The sequence below is a fragment of the Bos indicus x Bos taurus genome, chromosome 3 (assembly GCF_003369695.1).
Source record: "Bos indicus x Bos taurus breed Angus x Brahman F1 hybrid chromosome 3, Bos_hybrid_MaternalHap_v2.0, whole genome shotgun sequence".
Lineage (NCBI taxonomy): Eukaryota > Metazoa > Chordata > Mammalia > Artiodactyla > Bovidae > Bos > Bos indicus x Bos taurus.
In genome coordinates, this window is record NC_040078.1 from 87,496,006 (window position 1) to 87,520,788 (window position 24,783).

Below are 24,783 nucleotides of genomic sequence, written 5' to 3' on the forward strand. Positions count from 1 at the left end.
ATGAAGGGAGGTGTTGGTTGGAGGTCACTTTATTTGTGATTCAATCTTTTAAGTCAGTTTACTGTGATATCTGAACAGTGTAAAAGTTTGAATATGTAATGGATGTTTTAATATGGAATTTGAGTAAGAAAATTTTTTTGAAATTAGTGTTGGAACATAGTCAATTGATTCTATAATTGGAAAGTAGAAAATACAACCCACCTCCCTTTCAATGCACTTTTTTGTTGAGTTATCCTTAATTTTGGAACATCATAATGTATAATACTAATACATACTGTAGGAGTACATAGAAGTGATGGATCTTCATTTAGGTAGCTATAAAAAGAAATTTCTAAATCATCTTGGTCTGCTTTCAGAAGTCAAGATTCAAAGAGAAGATTGTGGGCTTTGATTTTAAGAGTCTTAACTATATATGAGACTTGTGTGTTTTAGAAAACAAAAATAGATCATTTTAGTTTTTTTTTAATATGGCAGTAATTTGGAATGTTAATTAAGCTAATCAAAAACCATTTCTTTTCCATTTTGATAACACAGGCTAAATTTGGCCGAAGGTGGACCAAAATTGCAAAGCTAATTGAAAGTCGCACTGTTTTACAAGTGAAGAGTTATGCGAGACAGTACTTTAAAAATAAGGTAAGCAGGATATAAATATCCTAGTGATCGTATTTAAAATAAATAAAATTAATAAGCTTAAATAGTTCTTTAATTCAGGCATGCTTGCATACATGCTAAGTCTCTTCAGTCATGTCCAACTCTTTGTGACCCTATAAACTGTAGTCCGCCAGGCTCCTCTCTCTGTGGGGATTCTCCAGGCAAGAATACTGGAGTGGGTTCCTCCAGGGGATCTTCCCAACCCAGGGATTGAAGCCATGTTTCTTACATCTCCTGCGTTGGCAGGAGAGTTCTTTTCCACTGGTGCCACCTGGCATTAAAGTCTTAATGTTCAGAGTGTTTATAGTGAAAATATTTTATACCCATAAAGTACCGTATAAATGTTTGTCTTCAAAAATCTGAAAGCATATCTTCAGTGTATTGAGTATTGCTGTTAAATTGGTATTATTATGTTACTCCACTTAATTTCATGCAGTTAAATAGGGCAAATTATTAGTTGCTCAAAAACATCCTATAAAGCAAATAGTATATCAAAGAGAAAACCTTAGAGGTCATTGCTTCCTGGAAAATTTTTTTCCTTTTTAAATATTTGCATTAAACTTTTAAGAATTACTAGAGCTTAGGGGCCAAAAATGCTAACATGATTCTAAAATCTTTTTAATAGCAATGAAACTTGTACAATTATTGTGAAGAACTGTCTGAAAACTCTAATAAATTGCAGTGTTTAAAAATGTACAGTTATGGTCTAGTTCCTTAGTCTTGAAAGTAATTTGTGTTGTATTCAACCATGTAGTTCTGATATTTAGAATTTTTCTAATATATTCTGCTTGAGTACTGGAAGCATAATTATATAGAATTTGAAAGTGTCTTAAGTGAAATTTGGTGCTTTCTTTTCATGTAAATTGGGTTGACCCTTGAACAAAACAGGCTTGAACTGAGCTGATCCACTTATATGGGGATTTTTTTCAATAGTCAGTAATACAGCACTGCACAATCCACTGAGGTGCAATTGCAGATGTGGAACTGCAGATGCTAAGGAACCGCATAAAGGGAAGGCCAGCTTTAAGTTATATGCAGATTTTCAACTGTATGGAGGGTTGGTGCTCCTAACCCCCTGTTGTTCAAGGGTTTACCCTGTGTACAAGACTTATCTAATTTAGTGTCATTTGGTCATAGGAAGTAATGGAATGAATTCATTGTAAATCAATCAGTCTGCTCCCTCTTTTAATCATCAAAAGCATTTTCCAGACAGCCTACTAAGGTCAAGGTATTACGAGGCAGAATAAGCCTCATTTAGTTATTCTTACCCATGCTTCTCAGGCTGGTGTGTGCAGGACTTCTTGCAATGTCAGTTTTACGCAGAGGCTTGAGATGAAAGGGTACATTTTAATATTAAAAAAAATATTAATATATAATGAAATACAGTGCAAAATTTTGTCAGAAATTTTAAGCTAAAAACGAGAGACTTCAAATAAATAGATTGTTAAAGGCCATTTCAAGCTAAATGTCCAAATTTCATTTTCCCTCCTGCTACCCTTTCCTTTTCCTCTACATAGTAAGCCAGTTAACTACAATGCAGTATTCTCGGAGTCTGTTGTGATAAAGGATCTATACATAATCTCTTTTCAGGAGCTGTTATGTCTTGGATATGTCAGTCATTTGCAAGATTTTTCAAAATTATATGTAACAAAGATTTTATTTTAAATCATATATACTCGTTAGCATTCATTTTCTTTTCCTATTGCATTACAACATATTTATGTTTATAACAGCAGATATGATAGTTTCATGTCTTAAATTATAAGCTCTATAATATTATAGCTACATTAAATGAACGTGCAAAAGCCAGTTTGTTTCTCTTGTCTTTATATTTAAATGAAAGATGATTTTAATTTACTCAGTAAATATATGTGAGATAGACTCCTTTAACTAAAAGGAGTTTTTAGCATTATAAAAAATGATCTGCTGAGCTATCAGATATTCTGAGAAATAAGCCTTCACAATATCTTAAAAATACCTTGTATGATGGTTTTTGGTTAATTCTCTATGGTTGATCTGAGCCAGATTCCCATTTTAAGCTTCGTACTGAAAATTAAATAGTAGGTCATAATTATTTGATTAATAAAAGTCACCAGACCATGAATGAGTCAAATATACTTATGGAAATTTGAAGTGATGATCTTTTACATTTAAAATGTAGTTGTAAACCCTTCAGAAAAAGCACAGTAAAGAAATACCATTGACATGTACTCAGTTTAATAACTTTGTATCTTATTTTTGTGTGTGTGCCAATGATTGCATTTTTAAAATGTTAATATTATGGAGATTTTGTCTTGATTTTTAATAAGGTAAAATTAGATGGTCCAGAAAAGGAAACACCAAATCAGAAGAATAGCAGTGGCTTCCAGATGAAAAATGAAGATGAAGGGACAAAGGCATGGACACCATCAGGTTTAAGGGGACGTGCTGATCCCAACCTGAATGCTGTGAAAATTGAAAAGTTATCCGATGATGAAGAAGTAGACATCACAGATGAGACTGATGAGTTGACTTCTCAAGTTCCCCAAAAGGATCTTAGCAGTGTTCTCTTGTTAGACATCTCTAATAATAAAAGACCTGAAACCATTAAAGCAGTAGTTTCTGACAGCCAAGAAGATCCCATTTCTAAATCTTCCAAGGAGTATCTTCAGAATATAAAGCAAGGTGAGATGGAAGCACTTTCAAGCTCAGGAATTAGACTTTGGACTGAAAATTACAATACCAGTGACCAAAAATTAGTTGAATTAAATGATCAGAAATGTGATAAGCTGATGAAGAACTGTGATAAACATCATGGGAATGGAATAACAGATGATGCCAGACAGTTGCCTTCTCCAGAGCCTTGTGAAGTTCAGAAAGACTTGAGTGATAATGAATTGCTTTTTCATTCCTCCTGCCAAATGGAGGAGGAGAGCCAAGAGGAAGAAGAGCTTAAGCCACCAGAACAAGAAATAGAAGTGGATAGAAATATCATTCAAGAAGAAGAAAAACAAGCAATTCCTGAGTTTTTTGAGGGGCGCCAAGCTAAAACACCAGAACGCTATTTGAAAATTAGAAATTATATTTTGGATCAGTGGTAAGGAAAAATTGTATTTTAGATGCTATTTTAAAGCTTATGCTACTCTAAAGTATGTATGTGTGCCTATGCAGAATTTAGTGTTTTACAGTCCTAGTGTTCCAGAGAGCTTTAACATATTAATACATTTCAGTAGGCAAGACTTGGTTTCTCATAGTGAAACAGTTTGAAAGTTTTGGAAAGTGTTGTCATGTATAGCTGTCTTAACCCATCTGTCTGCTACTTTATTAGAGTTTGTGGTCCTAAAAGGAAAGGGATAAATCATTACCTCAAAAAGCAGTTTTGTAGGACAATGTTAGGAAGATATAGAAAACACTACTGAACTGGAAGAGGGGAAGAATGTCTATCTTAGTTTATGGTGTACTTTGAAGTACAAAGAGAAAACTTTGGTGACAAGGATAGTATCATTTAATGTGGCTTGATTTCAGAAGCTATTCTAAAAATCTGCCTTAAGTGCTTTTGACTTTGAACTTGTGACATAATGTGTTAATAACTCCTTTATCAGAATATAGGAATTTTTTTATATATTCAGTTTATCCTCTAAATTGTCAGTACCTTTTATTTGAATTACTTAGTGAGGGATGGGGAACAAGCCAAAAAACTTCCCACCTTATTAGCTTAAGTGCTGTGAAAGTGATTTGCATTTTTCGTAATAGTTTAATTAAGACATCATCAAATATTCATGATTGTTACTGCTTCAGGAGCTATAAAATTGTGTAGAGCCATTTTTACAGAGGGCTTCTGTTCTGACCTAGGAAGATTATCAAAGGAAAAAACCAGGCTTGTTAAATCAGTAACTTTCATTTTACCCACATAATATTAAGCATTTTGACATCTAAAGAAAGCCCTATTCAAAAAGAAAAAAAAATTTTTTTTTCTCGCTCTTAACTCTTGGTTATTTTGCAAATGATTGAGGTTGGGAAAATGCTAAGTGAGGGTGGTATCAAAGTAAAAGAATACCTATAAGGAACTACTTCTGACATTTACATAGTGTTTTATTGTTTACAGAGAGCTTTTCTCTATCTGATTGCTCCGAACAATCCTGTAACCTAGGCAGGTGGTATTTTCTCTCTTTGATAGAATGAGCGTGAGGTCACGAGAGGTTTAGGGAGCTGCCTTGGATTATACAGACCAGTTGTTGACAAATGAAGGACTTCAATACAAGTCTCAACTCTGTAAATCACTCTTTCCATTATTCTACATTGCCTAGTTCACACTTAAAACACAAATTAAATTAAATCTCCCTTGGTATCTAATTTTGTTTTTGGAAATAAGAGCATGAATGGCCAAATTGAAGTACTTCAAAATAATGACTAAATCAAAAGTGTCTATGTAAATTATCAAAGACAATTTAATGTTACTTTAATCAAATTTCATTTGTTACTTTGAATTTTAGATTTACAGGCAGAATAATTTATATGGGTAGCATAAATTATATGGCAATAGTTTCCTAATATCATAGCCTTAGTTCATAAAACCAGTTAAATATTGCTGTTTCAGTATGATGATTTAGCCGAACAGTATGAAAGCAAAAAGAAATGTTTTGAACAGGAACTCAAACCTATTCTCTTCAGAAATAGAACAGAGTATTTAGAGACTGGAGGCGGTGTTAAAAAAAAATGGAAGAGTTCAAGTTTTAAAGATAAAAAAAACCCTGCTAGATTTGTTTGTAGCTAGAAGATCCTTTCCATAAAAGCACATGCAGTTGACTCCCTGTTTAGGGGGCTATTTTATTAAAATAGTAACCAGTATCATTGAATATGTACTAAATGCCCCACATTGTATTTATCTCTAGTCCTCTTTGACAGCCTTGTCCTCATTTTACAGATGAGAGAAATGAGGTTGAGAGAGGGAACAGAGCTGGTTCCAGGGCACATTAGGTGGAGGCGATTCCAGAGAATGCAGTCTTGACCCGTTACTTTCACACTTACCACTCTGGGCCTTGACTGACTTTTCACACTGCCTTGAATGCTTTTCCCCACTGGATTTTGGTGAATCTTACTTCCTCTTCTTTTTCAGTTCTGCTCAAGGGAGATTAGACGCCTTCTTTCTCTACCCTGTCTACAATAGCTTACATATCTCCTCCCTCTCATTCTCTTACCCTGTATTTTATATATCTTATAGAACTTTTTACCACTGAAAATACTATATTTTATTTGTGTTTTGTCTCCCCTCTCCCCACCCCAATGATAAATATAGGCTCCATGTTCATTGTTAATTGTTTTGTCCCTCCTGCTTAGAACATTGCTTGGAATACAGAGACAGATTGAAAGAATGAGTCATCATTATATCATAAACAGATATTTCTAGAGGCCTTACCATTTGTTCAGTGCTATACTAATACTAAGCTCTTTGTTTAAAGCCTTCTGATTTGTGTAATCTTTAATTAGACCAATACAGTTTATAGTTTCATAGTTTTTTGGTAGCTGGGTATACCCTGCCCATTCCAGCTGTCCTGCCTTCATTTGTGTAGTGTGTGTACTTTCCACGCAAGCGACACTGAAATCCCACTGTTTTAATGGAACTTCTGATATCCTCCCACATCCCAGATTATCAATACTTTTTACCCTCACTGACCTTCAGAATTTATGATTTTAAATTTGGTTTCTGGTTAGGTCTTCCCTGAACACCCTGTCTAAAATAGTCTGTGCCTCTCTGCCCTGCTGTATCCCCTTATCCTTCTTACTCTGTCTTCCTAATGCTATTGCTACCTGACAATACACTATTTATTCATTCATTTATTGACTTACTAGAATGTAAGGTTTGAAACTTCAGGAACTTCAGATTCATCTCTGTATCTGTGCCTAGAACAGTGCCTGATATGTAGGACACAAAATATATATTTGTAGTATAAAGATTAAGGAATTCCTATGTTATGTAATATATCTGAACACTCAGTTTATAAAGTCTGTGTTTGAATCCTGTCACTTCCTTAACAAAGTGCTTTAATTTCTCTTACCTTGTTTCTTCATCTCAAAAGCAAGAATAATAAAATCTACTTTGTAAAATTGTATATAACCCTTAGTGTGGCATCTGTTATAAGTACTCAGTAATTGTTTGCTGCTCTTACTAAGTTCCACTACTAAGACTTAATGTTATACCATCTAGCGTGGTATGTTAAGTATATTTAGTTGTCGTTGTTCAGTCGCTCAGTCATGTCCAACTCTTTGCAACCCCGTGGACTGCAGCATGCTAGGCTTCCCTGTCCTTCACCATCTCCCAGAGCTTGCTCAAACTCAATGTCCATTGAGTCGGTCATGCCATCCACCCATCTCGTCCTTTGTCCCCTTCTCCTGCCTTCAATCTTTCCCAGCATCAGTGAGAAAAGTGAAAGTGAAAAATCACTCAGTCGAATCCAACTCTTTGTGACTCCATGGACTGTATACTGTATACAGGCCAGGATACTGGAGTGGGTAGCCTTTCTCTTCTCCAGGGGATCTTCCCAACCCAGGGATCGAACCCAGGTCTCCTGCATTGCAGGCAGATTCTTTACCAGCTGAGCCACAAGGGAAGCCCAAGAATACTGGAGTGGTAGCCTAACCCTTCTCCAGTGGATCGTCCCAACCCAGAAATCAAACCAGGGTCTCATGCATTGCAGGCGGATTCTTTACCAACTGAGCTATCAGGGAAGCCCTCCCAGCATCAGGGTCTTTTCTAATAAGTCACCTCTTCATATCAGGTGACCAAAGTATTTAGTAATTGTTTTATTTTGTAAACCTCTTCTTTCTTTCAGTCTTTGGGTGTTTCTTGATTCTTTAGCATGTAATATAGTATCTGTTTTCCACTGAGAGCACTTAATGTTACTGGCATAATGATTAAAACTAATGTATAACTTTTAAGCATTTATAAGGTAGCTTGTAATTAAAAGATGCTGTCCAGCAAAGTTAAAGTAGATGAACCTAAGCAATGTATTAAAAATTGGAATGTCTAATACTAAGCATTTTCAACATATTATGAATGTGCCCTTTTTATTCAAAGACTGAGGCTTGCATTTGGGTCTGTAGATAAATATGCTTCTAACTTCAAAGTTCTGGGATCTATGGAGTTTAATGTTGGGAAAGAAATGATACTTATAAAAGTCACACTGTACTTGTTAATGAGTGTATCATTAAAAAATATTTCATTTCAGAAAAAAAGTACACTTGGGTATTATGTATTAGCATTGTATTTACTACACATTTACATATTGAGAAGGGGGTACATTTAAAAAATATTTCAAGTATTAAAAGTTTCCCCCAGAAGTCTTCTTTTATGTTTTTATTTATCCAAAATAATTGTACTTCCGTCTCTTAGGGAGATATGCAAACCGAAATACTTAAATAAGACCTCAGTACGTCCTGGCCTGAAGAACTGTGGGGATGTTAATTGTATTGGACGGATTCATACATACCTCGAGTTGATAGGAGCAATCAATTTTGGATGTGGTAAAAATAAAAACCCAACAACATCTTTTAATCAACGTTTTTTATCCTTACAGCACCCATTAATTTCTTTGATAGTCAGAATTCAAGGAGATTTAGTATTGATAGAGAAAGGTGATTGATACAGAAAGGTGCTCTAATGTTATAGAATAAATGTATTGATATTTTGTTTTAAAACAGATTTCTATTGATAAACTATATTTCCTTTTAACCTGCAGTCAAAATTGGTGCTTTTAAAAGAAAAAATATTAAGTAGTAGAAATGATTTAAGGATGCAGTTCTTTATCAAGTAAACGTAAATTTTATGAAAAGTCCAATCAAGGCCCATTTAATTTGGAAATACTGTATTAATGCTAGACATATTATCTAGCAGTATTTAAATAAAATAATTTATGAGCCTTTATACTTAAATGTAATAAAAGTGCCAAAATATTTTTTGTGGTAGAAAGTTTCTTTCACCCTGGTTTTTCTCAAATGTAAAGTCATGCATATTTTTAATGTATTCTGCCCTTTTATTGAATTAACATGACATAATTTTGAAGAAAGATAATAGTTATAATAGTTGGAAAGTGATAAGTTAATTAGAATGATGTAATCCATGGTTTGAGTGGAGTATATTCTGTGTTCTGTGTCTATGAAAAGATAACCAGAAAACTTCCTACCAGAGATTATTTCATTTCATGTAGAGATAGATAGAATTTAGTCTTCCCTGGGATCTATCCTTCATTTTAGTGTCTTTTCTTGCCCAAAGCAAGGTACCAAGAATGGCTTTATAGGAAAACTAAGATGCCATAGCCACGCAAAGAAAAGTGAAATCATGTTTACTGTATTAGAATACCAAAATTAGCAAAGTGGGCTTAGCACTCATTTAATCAGAAATTAAACAAATGAGCCATTTCCTAAATGTTTCATTTTATTGAGATTTCCTTATGAAAACAGCATTACTTTCATGTGAGAACTACCAGGTAGCGCATCAGATGTGTATTGTGGAATAAGATAGAAACACTGATACATAAAAAAAAAAACTTAGAAATTGGCTTATAATTGTAGATATGTCTTCCTATTGGACAAATAATTCTACAAAATAATAGATTGTTTTGTTTTTTTCTGGATTCCAATAGAACAGGCTGTATATAACAGGCCACAACCAGTTGACAAAGTACGAATCAGAGACAGAAAAGACACAGTAGAAGCATACCAGCTTGCCCAGCGCCTGCAGTCTATGGTAAGCTGCCCCGTGGCTCACTGAATGATGGGTGTTCTTTGCTCTGTTGAGTAGGCTGTGCCTACTTCTCTTCACCTGTTTAACAAATGGCTATCTAGTAGAAGAAGATGCTTTCTTTCACCCAAGCCATTCACTTTTCTCTTTCCATTCAGTTTAATGTTAATTTATAGGCAAAAAACAAACCCCCCGAATCTAAAAATCATTCACAAACTTTACACAGAAGCATGATGTTTTGCTTACAGTGGTCTTAGACTGCTTCATTTTGATATCCATATCTAACATATCTTTTAAAAACCAAACATTTAAGCTCTTTTTTGTTTCCATTTTCTTTTTGTTTGTTTAAAAATTCTTGCCATAAGATTTAGCTTTTTTGAGAGCTGTTCAAAATATTTTAGTCTTTTTTAATTCTTGAGGTTAATGAGTTTTACAAGCTTCCATAGTTTTACATGGCTCAGTGGTAAAGAACTCGCCTGCCATTGCAGGAGCCGTGGATTCAATGCCTAGATCAGGAAGATCCCCTGAAGAAGGAAATGGCAACCCACTCCAGCATTCTTGCCTGGGAAATCCCATGGACAGAGAAGCCTGGTGGGCTGCAGTCTGTGAGGTTGCAGAAAAGTCAGACATGACTGAGCAACTAAATAGCAACGAGTTTTACAGTGTTTTACAATGCATGCATCTTATTTTAAAAATAGGTGATCCAGCAAGTCTCCCAAAAGGCAGAGTCATGCTGTGGTCTTGTTGGCTTTTACTAATTGTTGCTGTTGATTAGTTGGTAAGTCGTCTCTGAGTCTTCTGTGATCCAGTGGACTCTAACCCACCAGGCTTCTCTGTGGGATTTCCCAGGCAGGAATACTGGAGTGGGTTGCCATTTCCTTCTCCAGGGCTTTACTAATAAAATAGGTGAAATTGGTAATGGGTTAGGTAAATAGAAAAGAATAGAAAATGAAAGAGCAGGTTTTTTTCCTCGGAGTATTTAGGCTATAAAACATGTCTACCCTTGTTTTTTTGTTTTTCTTTTTAAGGAGAGAATGTTTTCATGTGCAGTTGCTGGAGTTGGTGCTAGTCATACATATTCATAAGTCTGAGATACAATTATTTTGCTTCTAGTTTTCCTTATTATACCTCTGGCTGTGTGCTGTTTCTAGTTTTCTACCATGAAGTCATTTTGGTGGTGGTTCTTCTTGGCCCTAAAAAATACTCTTTTCCTACAGTTGTAACTCCCATATGGTGAAAGGAAATGAAAATTAAAGGAGAAATCAGAATAAAATTTCAAAGATCATTACTTACTTATTTTTGAGCCAAATGCTAACTATTGAACATAAATTAATAAAATATAGTCAGGCATTGCCAATCAGGGATGACAGTAATTTAATGGAGAAATTGATGTTTAGGAAATTATCATTTTGGTTTTATATATTAATGTGCTGTGATTTCTCCAAGCTAATCTTGTTACCTTTTGCTTTATTTTTAATTTCATAACAGCGCACAAGGAGACGCAGAGTCCGAGACCCTTGGGGAAATTGGTGTGATGCAAGAGATTTGGAAGGGCAGACATTTGAGGTAACTTTGATCCTTTCAGATGACTCAGAAGTAACAATTGTTTTGTCAGTATACATTTATGTATCTTTAATGTCACATATATTATACTTGTTTTATATGTCTGCATGTATAGATCTCTTTCCTGTGTTAATTTATTTGTCTAAAAGTCATCAATAAACAACAAAGAAAAAGATATTGAGGATGCAGTTAACTAGAAGTTCGACTGATTTTCAGAACTGTAATTATCTGTCCCAATATTCTGGTCTTTAGCTCCAGAATATCTGTCAGCGTGCCAGGGAGTTGTGCCCTGTTCATTTCAGTAAACAGTTCTTGAATGATGTTCTGATATACCAATATAAATGTTGTTCTGAGCATTAGACATAAATTGAATTACAAATATTGAAGTATTATTTCTACTAACAAAAATTACGGTTCTATAAAGAAACATAGGCAGTGAATTAAGTATACACATGCATGCACACACACACACACACCTTCTATGACTATATACTCTGTTTGTGAACAACCAGTGCTGTTAAATGGGAAGAATGTATGTGTACTACTGGCTTTGTTACATTGGGTAACTGTATCGAATCTCAGGGTTTTATTTATAATCCCCTCAAAGGTTGAATTAAATGAAATAAAATGTATGAAGGTCCTAATACTCGGCACTCAGTAAGTCTTGCATATACCAGATATTCAGTAAATGTTAGTTCTCTTCTTTCTCTCTTCCCCATTCCCTGCCCCCAGCCTCACACCTGAGCATTATTCTAGGCACAGCAATTAGTGACACATGGTCCCTGCCTTGAAGGAATTTACATTTCTAGTAGGAAAGATAACACCTTTGGTGAGTTCCATCAAATTGATTCCAAGAAATAAAAGACTGACCTAACAGGTATAATCAGGGTAGGTTTCACAGAAGATGTGATGTTTCATCTGTGACTTAAAGGATGAGCAAGAGAATCTCACAATGTGGAAATGTAGATGAGGGACTCTCGGCTGAGAGACATATAAATAAAGGTACAGACATGTACCAGACATGGGAAAATACCAGGTATAGTCTGGAAAAGGTGTGTAGTTCATATGGGCTGGAGTATAAGACTGATACGTGAGTGTGTGCTTAGTCGCTTCAGTCGTGTCTGACTTTGCGACCCCATGGACTGTAGCCTACCAGGCTCCTCTGTCCATGGGTTGCCATGACCTGCTCCAGGGATCTTCCCAATCCAGGGATCAAACCCATGACTCTCATCTCCTGCATTGGTGGGCGGGTTCTGTACCACTAGTGCGACCTGGGAAACCCAATAAGACTGGTAGTAGAGTTATTTTATTTTATATTTATGTAGGATTTACTACGTTAGACACTACTGTCAGTATTTCACAAACATTAATTCATTTAGTCTTCACAGTAACATCGTAGCGTTGTTATTATTATTGTTCCCATTTTAAAGATGAGGAAAACAAACACAGAAAGCTTCAATGACTTGGCCAGAGTCACCCAGCTAGTCTGAGGCAGAGCCAGGCATTGTCTCTGCGGAATCTGTGCATGGTAGCTTTATGCTGTGATGTCTCTAGTAATTCTCCCTTCAGTGGTTGATGGATGCTTTGATCAAATGGTGGGGTTTTTTTTTTAGCATCTCTCTGCTGAGGAGTTGGCAAGAAGAAGAGAAGAGGAAAAATGCAAACTTAGTAAACCTTCAAAAGTACCAAGACCAACAAAAAGGTATAATGTGACATTATGCAAGTGTGATTTTGTTAATAATCATAAATGATTAGAAAATGTATAGAAGGAATATCTGATGTTGTAGCATTGTTGTTCACTTATTAAGTTTAAAAATACTGCTGAAAGTTAAATTTTTTTTTATTTCACTGATTGTTAATTTGGGAGACCGTAAGCAAAAGTTTTAATTTGTTCGTGTTCAATAAACATAGGATCCAATATATGTTGTGAGGGCCTTGTTTATGACAGGTGGTTATTTAACTCCTTAGACATTACAAACCAGTAACCTCATGAAATGACTAGTTCCCTCTTTGCTTGGTGCTGAATGTTAGTGAGGCTCTCTTTTTTTTTTTTTTAATAATATAAAATATTTAGCTTGTAACATTAAGGGTCACTGTATAAATTAAATGCCTTGATTTTCTAGACCCTCACTTCCTGCAGATGACCCATGAAATAGACTGTAGTTTTGTCAAGTGTCCCTTTTAAAACAAGATATCCAGGAACACCTCTTGGTTATTTTCAGTGGAAAGAGCCCTAACACTAAGCAGTTAGATGTTCCTGGGTAAGTTACATAATGCTTTTATAAGCCTTAGGTCCTCATTTATAAAATAATAACTTTAACAGCACTGTTAGCTGTTTTAAGCATATCATATATATTAACTCATTTAATCCTCATAACAACCCTATGAAGTAGTTAATATAATCATTCCCATTTTATAAATGAGGAGACTGAGAGGCACAAAGAGGTTATATAACTTGGCCATGCTTGTTAATGGTGGTGGTGTCATTTAACCCAGGCATTAAGGCTTAAGAATCCGTGCTCCTAATCATTACATTATATATCACCTCTCTAAAAATTAAAGTCAAACTTTAGAATTGTTGTGAGAATAAATTAAATGAGATAAGCTACAGTCATCCATAAACTAGGACTCCTCATCTCATGTCCAGACATTTGATTTTCTGAATCTAAGTGTGAAACATACTGTAATTTTCCAGTCATTCTTCCAGGTAGGATCTTTTTGAATCCAGATCCACTTTTTTCATATTAGTCCTCGTAGCTTTGAATCATCAACATTTCAATAAGCTTGCCTTTTCCACCATTGGTCACTGATTAAAATGTTAAACTGAAATAATGTGAACCTCAGACATCATTGTTGAATCAGCTATGTATTACCACAATTAACCCAGTTAACCCACTCTTCATCTTATGCAGAAGAATAATCATAGCAGATGTCTTGCTTACATTTAATAACTATATTTGAGTCTTTATGAGTCTGCTAGTTTCTAGCATATCTGCTATCAAAAGTGAAATTTAGGTGTATCTATCATGACTTATATTTTCATGAGCCCATTATTCTTAGTCACCTCTTCACTTGCTAAAGGCTTGCAAAGCAGTTGTTAAATAACCCTTTCTAGAATTTTCCTCTGCTGCTTTTTTGGTGTTTTGAAAACAGGCCCAGTAATTGCCTATTCCTAGTCCTCCAGTAATTTTCCATTCTCTACAGTGCCTCAAAAAGTGTTGATGGTGGTTTCACATGATGGTTCTTCAAAGTGCTCTGGGATGTAAATGCTTTGTTTCTATTTCCTTAACTCTCTTGACTTTTTTTTTTTTTTTCCATTTTATTTGCGTTGATTAAGCACTTTCTAATTTGAACATCTTCCTCACTCAGCAAACCCTTTTTAAATGCCTACTGTTCTCAGTGTTTGGAATACAGTATTCAGCAAAACAAAGTGTCTCATCTCCTAGCGCTAAGTCTCTGGTAGAATAGGAACTAAATAGTTCTGCTCTTTCCCAGTTAACATGAACATATTCCTTGTTTATTTGCTTTCTCTGGATGTAGCCTAACAGTTTTTATTTTTCTCAAACCTCAATTCTTTATTGGTCAAAGCCTTTCTAATATTTCTCTCATATTTATACATGTTTTTGTGTCTAGCTTTGGCTAGGTGGCCCTCTTTCCATCTTTTATACTTCATTTTAAAAGATGAGTCTACCATAGAACTTTGTATATACATTAATTTCTTTAACAGAATTGTTTGTCATTTATTCATTCAGCAAAGATTTACTGAGTGCTTCCTTTATCCTGAACACATTGTACTGACAGAGATGTTTCTGAGAAACGTCTATCTTGAACTTCCTTTCCTATCTTATGTCAGAGTTAGGTTTCCATTGAAACCTGCTTTCAGTGTAGGACACGTCTGGCCATTTATAATGTTCTCTTTGGGTGTTGAAAGAAATTAAGACAACAAAATTACTTTCTCAAAGGTCCTATTGTTTCTCAAATTTTTAGTCAAGTCCAAAAGAACTGTGCTTCTTTCCAAAGGGTTATATCATAAATTCTCCTAGTTTATTGTTTTTCCACTTGGACAGAATTTAGGTTTAGATTATTGATGTACATTTTCAAATTTGTGAATAAATTATGTTATTGAAATTATATTAGGAATGATTTTCTTTTCTTTTTCCTTTTCCAGCTCATTTGATCCCTTCCAACTGATACCTTGTAATTTTTTCAGTGAAGAAAAGCAGGTATTATTCATTCATCACAGAATGACCATAAATAATACCCTCCTCTCTGGCATGAAATATTCTTTATCTATGTATGCAAGGCATGTGTATATGAAAGGTTGGATAAGGCAGGGTACACTAAGGGTCAGATGAGTGATACACACGGAAAATGAGAAAGAATTTCTCCATGCTAGGGCTTTGAATTATACATATATTTCTTTAAAAGTCTGATTTGTGCTGAGCCTTGGTTGGTAGTGAGAACTTAGTGTGATAGATAAAGGAGAAAAGGGTGGACATTCCAGTTAGAAAGAATAAAATCTCTATTTTTATGCTCCCCCATTTTTTTTTTTTTTATATTTCAGGAGCCATTTCAGGTGAAAGTAGCTTCAGAAGCACTTTTAATAATGGATTTGGTAAGGATATTATATTGTGTTTACTTAGTTATTCTGATTTCCATTCTTGTGTATTTTTATTGCAGGCATAAGAGAGAGTATGGAAGACGTGTATTTTGGATCTTAACTATCCTCTTTTACAAGGAATCTAAAAATAAGTCTTTTCTTTTGGAGAAAAGCCAAACAATTGCATGTTTCCATATTTTAGAGAAAATAAATTAATGTGAGTTTTTGCAGACTGTTTCTCATCATTAACCCTATTTTAATTTCCTAGTATCCTTGTCTGCTGCCTTCTAGATAACTGCAACAAAGCACAACTCTTAAAATTTGGAGGCTCCTTGTTTTGCACTAAACTACTGAGATCTCCAATAGTTGTGTGTGTGTTCATGGTATTTTTCTATAGGAGGACCCAGAGTGGTTTTACTTTGTATCCTTATGATACCTTTCCTGTGTAGGGAGAGCAAAACAATATCTTCATTTTGCAAATGTAAAAAAAATGGCATCTTGGAGTGTTTAAATGTTTGGTTCAGTTTCTTAGCCAGCAGTAAAGATAGGTCTTAAATCCGAAGTCTGTGTATGCTGAGCCTAGCATCTGGTTCCTCTCCTGTGTTAATTCGTTTTAGAAAAGTATAATTATCATACTTGTAAATGACTCTCCTATGATAAGTGAGATTTGTTCTGGTATTTTGGCAGATGGATTTGGTTTGTATGTTTGGACTAAATCTATCTTGTATTTCTTTTAGCATGCTCATGTTTCTATGGCAGAAGTGATTGGTCTGTTAGGAGGAAGATATTCAGAAGCTGATAAAATAGTTGAGGTAAGTTTTCTCTTAAAATCTTAAAAATTATTTAGTCTTGCTGCTATACCAAGTGTTTTTATAGATTTCAGTGGATATAATTAACATAAACTTTATGATATAAATGAGAATATGCGAATGTAGAAAGTTATTTTTTCCCTGGGACTTCCCTGGTGATCCAGTGGTTAAGAATCTGACTTGCCATGCAGGGGATGCAGGTTTGATCCCCGGCCTGGAAACTGAGATCCCGCATGCTGCGGGGCAACTAAGCCTATGCTCTGCGTCATGCACAGCCATGAAAGAGCCTGTATGCCACAGCTAAGACCCGATGCAGCCAAATAAGTAAATATTTTTTTTAAAAGGAGAAACAAAGTTATGTGTTCCTGGAGGTTTCTGAACATTCCATGTATTGAACACCTGTTTTCCTTATCCACTGAGAAGGAGGGAACATTGCCAGGCCTTGGTTCCATATTGCCTTCACCAGTAAAAGCTTCAACTCCTAAAAGGTCACCTTATGATTGAAACTCGGTATGCATCATTTGCTAGAAATTACCATAAATGATAGGGGTCATTCAATGACTTTTTACAAACATTAATATGGGCTGACCAACACTTCACTTGTCTGAATAGAAAAACAGATTTTGAGTTCCTAGCATATGGTCACACTTTTGGAGAGTACTTCATTTGCACGTTAAAGGCTGCCTGTGATAGAGACAAATAAAAGACTTGGCTTTAAAAAGTTTCTGTTCCTGTGTATGAATTCTGTGTAGAATTAACAGGATTTCAGTATAATCATTTAAGGATTAATCCTTTATAGGTCTGTGCAGCAGAACCATGTAACAGTCTGAGTACAGGACTGCAGTGTGAGATGGATCCTGTCTCACAGACACAAGCCTCGGAAACCTTGGCTGTCAGGGGCTATAGTGTTATTGGATGGTATCATTCTCACCCTGCCTTTGACCCTAATCCATCCTTACGAGATATTGACACTCAAGCCAAATACCAGGTGTGTTTATAGGTCTTTGTGTATATAGTCTGTAAATAATTGCACATTCTCTCCCCTCTCATTGTTTTCTATTAATTAAATATGCTTAGAAATAACATTTCTAGCAAAGTAATTACAAGAGTAATATATGTATATTGTTTAATACAGGCAAGCCATTACAGTACGGTGATAATTCTTCCCAGAGCCTTTAAAAATGATGGGCTGACTAGGACAGAGACTGGGTACAACTGAAATAATTGGAAATATCATGTATTTTGCATCTCTGGAAAAAAGTTTTGTTTTATTCTGCAGTTTTATGTTTGATATCTGGATGTTTTCACTATTGGCAACTGATTGTAACTTATTACCATATTGGTAAAGATTACAGCTGAAGGGTAGTGAATAAAATTTGTAAATGTATTCATGGAAAATGTAGATTATGTAGGCCAGGTGATCTTTTCAGGTTGGGTTGGACATATTTTGGCCTGAAGAGTTTAGGGTATGGAATAAATTTAATCTAGTTGCTGTTTGGAAGTGAAGTTTCTAACACACCTTTGCATTCCCTTTTCCTCTATTAGGTGTATAAAATGTTGGTATGGTTAAATACTGACTTTTAAGTTTATGTAGTTGAACTAATTTTACTTTTTTTTTTTAATTGTAGAGTTACTTCTCCAGAGGCGGTGCAAAGTTCATTGGGATGATTGTTAGTCCTTATAATCGAAATAATCCTTTACCTTATTCTCAGATTACCTGCCTGGTTATAAGTGATGAAATTAGCCCAGATGGCTCTTATCGTAAGTTTTCAACAAAAACAGTTCTACTTTTTCTTTCATTTTTTTGAATCTTACAAATCACAGAATTTATACCTAGGCAGAGCAATTTGATGGAAAAGTCTGTGTCCTCAACTAGGGAGTCACTGTTCGCATACCATGTAGTATAGCCACCCTCTTTCCTTTTATGATTTCCTCCTACAGTGAAGCCCCCACTGTTACCACGGCCACTGGGCGAAAACATTACAATGCAGTGATAACTTACAGCCAGCTAGTGTGTACATGAGGTCCTGGAGACACTGCAGGAAGCAGAACAGGCAAAACCTCTTCTGTTTTCTTGAACATTTTTTGGTAAATGCAGTTTCACTTTCTCTGCAATGGCATTCAAATGAATAAAAAGATAAAAAGAACAGTGACCACCCTACCACATGCTCTCCATGACCTCCCAGCTTAGGCTCAACGGTGCTTATTTTTATATCTATCTCAAGAAAGAATTTGGGTTGGTTTAGCCCATCATGACTCAGTTCCTTTGGGACTTATGTCCCCTGCTGTTCCAATCAGCTCTAGCTGGATAGGGAATTAGACCAAGAAAAGTAGGGATGTTTAAGATGGGAATGCAGATAGAAGTGAAAGATTAGAGGAAACAGCTAACATCTCTAGGATATTTTCTTTTCATCCTAATACCACTGCTCTATGGTATTAGGTATTAGGTATAGACTGACTCTACTGTCTCTGGATGCTGTCACTCTACATTATATTCTTTTCATTAGCTCATGAGCCCCTTGAACGTAGATACTATATTGTACTCATTTATTCTACTCTCAGTTTCTAGCCCAGCGCATGGTGTAATGTAGATTTAACAAATTAATTTCTTCATTCTTAATGATGTCACTCGGATGCCCTGTCTGTGGTGAAGACCCCAGCACCACTACCCTCCATCTCATTTACTGTTAGTTTCTGTTCTTTGTGCACCTGCAACATTTGTTTCCTGCCTTCATGGTTATTTTCATCTTTTAATATAATTTATTTAGCATGTCTCACTAAACTGTGAGCCCCAAAGAGCAGGAACTACATCTTTGTATCTCCTGTAGCACCTAATCAGTTGCCTTACATGTAAGAAGTGGTCAGTGCTCTATATAGTTTTATTGAATGAGCAGTAGTGACATTAACTTTTCCAAAATGCCCATTTTGAGCATATCACGCACACATACATATATATATGTGTGTGTGTGTATGTATCATTCTTTACCCCAGTATAATTTTACAAAAAGTTACAAAAGGAAGAGTCACAGTAAAATTGTTCTCAGTTTAAATCTGTCTTAATATCACATACTGCTAGATTTTGTGAGTGAACCTCTACTGTGCTGTTTATACATTCACCTGTGGCTATATATGATGGCTTAAATTAATTAGAATTAAATGAAATGTAAAATTTAGTTCGTAGAATCCTACTTCTGGTCAAAATGAAGTAACAAGGACCTGTCTGATACAACCGAAAAACTGGACAAAAGAAAACAATGGTATTTATAACATCAAGCAGTGAAGGATATGATTGTTCAGAGATGGGAAGCATAAAAGCGAGCCTAAGTTACCCTGGCTTATTAACTTTAAAAGAACTTCCAGGTATGGCACAAGGAGGAGAAACCCACCCAGAATTTAGCTGACTCTGAGTTGACATGATGGAGATAAGACCAAGGAGACCAGGGCAACTAAATTTGCAGGACAGAGTACCAGAGAGCAGAATGCCACTTGGAGAAACTCCAGAGATGTATAGAAGGTTCAGATTTAGTGTTTAGCAAGATATAGACCAATGCTTGTGTGTGAAGAAACTACCCCAAATGAGAAGGAATCACCCAAAAGATGAGCAGGCCCAGTGCTGGAGGCTCACGTAAGCTCCTGTCAGACAGCACACAAGTGTCCATGTGAACAGCACTGCAGAAAGTTCTCTTGAGTAGAGCTGCCTCTTCCGTTGTTAACACTGCTTATTAGGTCTTAATCCTTGGTCCTTTGCTCCTCTTGGAAACCTTCTGGTTCAAGAATTAATTAAAATTTCTCACAAGCCATGTGATACCTTGTATTACAGTACTTTGAACTGGGTGCTTGACATATTTATTTGTGTGTTCATTTATTCATTAATTTATGTCTGATGGCTAATCATTTCTCTACTTGTAATAGGCAGGAAATATACTTAGTGATTAGTTTTATTCTGACACTTAAGTGGATAAAAATAATCAGTGCATATATGTGTAATTGAATCATTTTGCTGTATACTTGAAAATAGCATATTATCAATTAATTATACCTCAATTTTAAAAAATAATAAGCCTATCAAAAGTAATCAGTACAAAAGGAAATTTTTACTGGTTTAGTACCTTTTTTTAACTTATAAAATACTCATTACCAAATAGAGATGTATAATATGTGTGTGTGTGTGTGTGTGTGTGTGTGTGTGTATTTTCTTTTTTATGAGCACAGACTGCAAATGCATTTATTTATTTACTTCTATTTTGGTCTCATTTTTTACTTCCATTAAGAATAGGAGTTGCTTACCTGGACTCAGATCCCAGCTCTGACATGCTTTTGTTATTTTACCTAGGGCAGGTTACTTAATATCGCTCATTCTTTGCCACATCTGTAAAATGAAAAAAAATGATTACCTTGCTTATGGGGCATTGTAGAGACTGTCAGTAATGCATATAAGTGCTTAGTAAATGATAGGTCTAAAGTAGGTAGTTACAATTATAGCTATAGCCTGTGCTTGGTAATCAAAACATATCAAGTAAATGATTGTTATCACAAAAGGAGTTTGTGTAGTAGCTTATGTATTATAATGTGTCACTCAAGTTCTTGGAGGGGGAAAACAAAATGGAAGAGAATTGAGAAATGAAAAAAATCAGCTATCATCATGCTGTTTGTTCCCTTCTCTCCTTCCATACACCTGAAAAAAAATGGGGAGAAAAAGCCTTTTTAGAGCATATTGACAAATTATGTTTGCATTGTATGGAAGTATAGTTATGATTCTTTTTTTTCCCCTAGTACCTTCTGATTTGCTGGTATTTTATTTACTTGAAAAGCTTTATGATGGCAAAAATGCAAGTTGAGAGGCAGTATGATGTAAAGGTTAAGAACATAATCTTGAGCCAAACTGCCTGACTTGAAATCCTGGCTCTCTCTCTTGCTAGTTATGTATGAATAAGTCCAAGAGCAGATTATTTAATATAGCCTTTCTGTGGCTCAGTGTCATAAAAAAAGAAAAGGGAATAATACTGGTTGCTAGTTCATGTGGTGTTAGCGTTAGTCGCTCAGTCATGTCCGACTCTTTGCAATCCCATTGACTGTAGCTCCTCTGTCCATGGATTCTCCAGACAAGAATACTGGAGTGGGTTGCCATTCCCTTCTCCAAGCTAGTTCATGTAAGTGGCCTTTATTGTTGTTATTCAGTCGCTAAGTCAAGTCTGGCTCTTTGTGACCCTGTGGACTGTAGCACACCAGGCTCCTCTGTCCTCCATTGTCTCTCAGAGTTTGCTCAGATTCCTGTCCATTGAGTCAGTAATGCTATCTAACCTTCTCATACTCTGCCACCCCTTCTCCTATTGCCTTCAGTCCTTCCCAGCATCAGGGTCTTTTCCAGTGAGTCAGTTCTTCGCATCAGGTGGCCGAAGTATTGGAGCTTCAGCTTCAGCTCAGTCCTTCCAATGAATATTCAGGACTTCCTTTACTGGTTGGATTTCTTTAACTGGTTGGGTCTCCTTGCAGTCCAAGGGACTCTCAAGAGTCTCTTCCAACACCACAATTCGAAAGCATCAGTTCTGTGGTGCTCAACCTTCTTTATGGTCCAGCTCTCATTTCCATACATGACTACTGGAAAAACCATAGCTTTGACTAGACGGACCTTTTTTGGCAAAGTGATGTCTCTATTTTTGAATACGCTGTCTAGGTTTGTCATAGCTTTCCTTGCAAGGAGCAGGCATCTTCTGATTTCATGGCTGCAGTCACCATCTGTAGTGATCTGGGAGCCCAAGAAAAGGAAATCTGTTACTGCTTTCACTTTTCCCTCTTCTACTTGCCATGATTTTCGTTTGAATGTCAAGTTTAAATCCAGGTTTTTCACTCTCCTCTTTCACCTTCATCAAGAGGCTCTTTAGTCCCTCTTCACTTTCTGCCATTAGTATGGTATCATCTGCATTTCTGAGGTTGTTGAAATTTCTCCCAGCAGTCTTGATTCCAGCTTGTGATTTATCCTGCCCAGCATTTCGCATGATGTACTCTGCATATAAGTAAAATAAGCAGGGTGACAGTATTCAGCCTTGTCATACTCCTTTTCCAGTTTGTAACCAGTCCATTGTTCCATGTCCAGTTTTAACTGTCCCTTCTTGACCCACGTAAAAGTGTCTCTGGAGTCAGGTACCGGTGGTCTGGTACTCCCATCTCTTTAAGAATTTTCCACAATTTGTTGTGATCCACACAGTCAAAGACTTTAGTGTAGTCATTGAAGCAGATGTTTTTCTGAAACTCCCTTGCTTTCTCCATGATCCAGTGCATGTTGGCAATTTGATCTCTCGTTCTCTGCCTCTTGAAACCCAGTTTATATATCTGGAAGTTCTCGGTTTCTGTACTGCTAAAGTCTAGCTTGAAGGATTTTGAGCATAACCTTGCTAGCATGTGAAATGGGCACAATTGTACAGTTGTTTAGACATTCTTTGGCATTGCCTTTCTTTGGGATTGGAATGAAAACTGACCTTTTCTAGTCCTGTAGCTACTGCTGTGTAAGTGGCCTTACATCCATACAAAATCCATACAAAAGTCCCCTCTAGGGACTTTTCTGGTGGTCCACTGGCTAGGACTCCATGCTCCCAATGGAGGGGGCTCAGTTCCAACCCCTCCTCAGGGAACTGTATCCTGGATGCCATATCTAAGACCCCGTACAGCCAAATTAATTAATTAAAGAAAAATACTTTTATATAAAGCCTGGCATATAGTAAGCATTATACCAGTGTCACTATTATTGTATTGGCCTTTGGTAATGAATCACCTGAGCTTTTTAAATATACCACAAATATAACTACATGGGGATTTTGAAGGATATATGAGAAATTACTAAGTAGGCTCATCTTTTGGTATTTTTGCCTTTCTAACTTATGTAAGTGATGTCTACCCTTTGGACTTGTTTCCTCCAGAGTTTATGTGACTCAAGTGATGTTACTGCCTCTCCAGAATTAAATCTAGTCCCTCCCTGCCTAGTCTTACGTCAGCACACAGAGGGAGGTGGAATGAATGTAGGCTTAGAAGTCAGACAAGACTGCTGGAGTGTGAAATCCAAGCTCTTCGCTTTACTAGTGGAAACAGCTTGTTCAACCCGTCTCAGCCTCAGTTTTATGTGTTAAATAGGAATAATGCTACCTATCTTATAGCACTGTGTTGATAATCTGTGTTTTAAAAAAAGTCATTGGGATGGAACATAGCTTGGTTTGCCTAAATCAATCCCTGTTTAAGCCTATGGTTCTGGCAAGTACATCTAAGTGCCCACTTTCACTCCAGAAGCCTCTTGCTTTGGATGATGATTTATATGATCATCTTACCTGTCACAGTTCTTTGCATAGAATTGTCATGCAAATGGCACTGTTCCTTTTCTTTATTAATTGCTTGGCATTAATAGGCTTAATGGACCAAGTTCAACCAGGCAATGCATAATTAATGAATGCCTCCTATGTTTAAAGTGCTGCTTAGCTGGTCTGCCAAGTTGCAATTGTGAAAACAGTGATGGGAATTGTAAGTAATTAAAAGGAGATTGGAGATTCAAGAAATAGTTGGTAAAAATGTGCTTCTTTATGCTGTTCTAGGTTTACCTTATAAATTTGAAGTACAACAGATGTTAGAAGAACCTCGTTGGGAGTTAGTGTTTGAAAAGACAAGATGGATAATAGAAAAATACAGGCTATCCCGGAGGTATGTGCTGTGGTTTGAGAGGGTTGCACATCTGCAGTGTTCTCATTAAACTATGTTTTAGGGAAAACCCAAGTTAAATATAAAATTGTGATGTATGGCATCAGTGATAGTTTATTACAAAACTAATGTGTTTATAGTATTTGTTTCATTGGTTTGTTTTCATATTTCTTCCAACAGCAGTGTCCCCATGGATAAAATCTTTCGCCGAGATTCTGACCTGACTTGTTTGCAGAAAGTAAGCTTCCTTCAGTTTAATTGGTTTCATTGTTCATAGAGTCTAAAGCTGTTCATCTTGATGTGTTTTCCCATGATGCCTGATGCTTTGTGGATACATTTTCTGTGTGTTTCTTTTATTGCTTTTTCCTTTCTAAATTTAATTTCTAGGAGATAATTAGTAATGTGTTTTGTTGCCCACGCTTGCATATAGAAATAATATTGTTTTAGAACAAAATTTGTCAATGTTGGCTGATTACTATTGTACACAATGGAGAGCATTTTTCTTATTTAATTAAATTCAAAAGCACCATGTTCCCATTTAGCTTTAACAATTGATCATTTTTAAAAGTGGTAGTATAAATCTGACAAATTTAAATGGTCATTTTACTTAACTTCTGGTAGAAAATAAGAGTCTTGAATTATTTTATTTCATTTCTAGTTTTGTTTCTATGAGTGTATTGAGAGATTGGCAAGATTGGCCTTTCTTTTTTTCTTTTAGTAACAGTTTGGAAATAGAAAATTTTAACTTACTAAGTTTCTTCTTT

General features: G+C 35.8%; 1 protein-coding gene across 2 annotated transcripts in view; it reads left to right on the forward strand.

Moving 5' to 3' along the window:
* Positions 1-24,783, forward strand: part of MYSM1 (Myb like, SWIRM and MPN domains 1) — a 41,731-nt gene that overhangs the window by 11,561 nt on the left and 5,387 nt on the right. For both annotated transcript variants that reach the window (XM_027537106.1, XM_027537108.1), the window contains 13 exons: positions 535-633; positions 2,961-3,727; positions 8,021-8,151; positions 9,270-9,373; positions 10,856-10,933; positions 12,544-12,632; positions 15,099-15,153; positions 15,495-15,545; positions 16,268-16,342; positions 17,139-17,327; positions 17,968-18,100; positions 23,917-24,022; positions 24,200-24,257. In XM_027537106.1, coding sequence (XP_027392907.1) covers positions 535-633; positions 2,961-3,727; positions 8,021-8,151; positions 9,270-9,373; positions 10,856-10,933; positions 12,544-12,632; positions 15,099-15,153; positions 15,495-15,545; positions 16,268-16,342; positions 17,139-17,327; positions 17,968-18,100; positions 23,917-24,022; positions 24,200-24,257 — 1,935 coding nt within the window. The remainder of the gene's footprint in view (positions 1-534; positions 634-2,960; positions 3,728-8,020; positions 8,152-9,269; positions 9,374-10,855; positions 10,934-12,543; positions 12,633-15,098; positions 15,154-15,494; positions 15,546-16,267; positions 16,343-17,138; positions 17,328-17,967; positions 18,101-23,916; positions 24,023-24,199; positions 24,258-24,783) is intronic.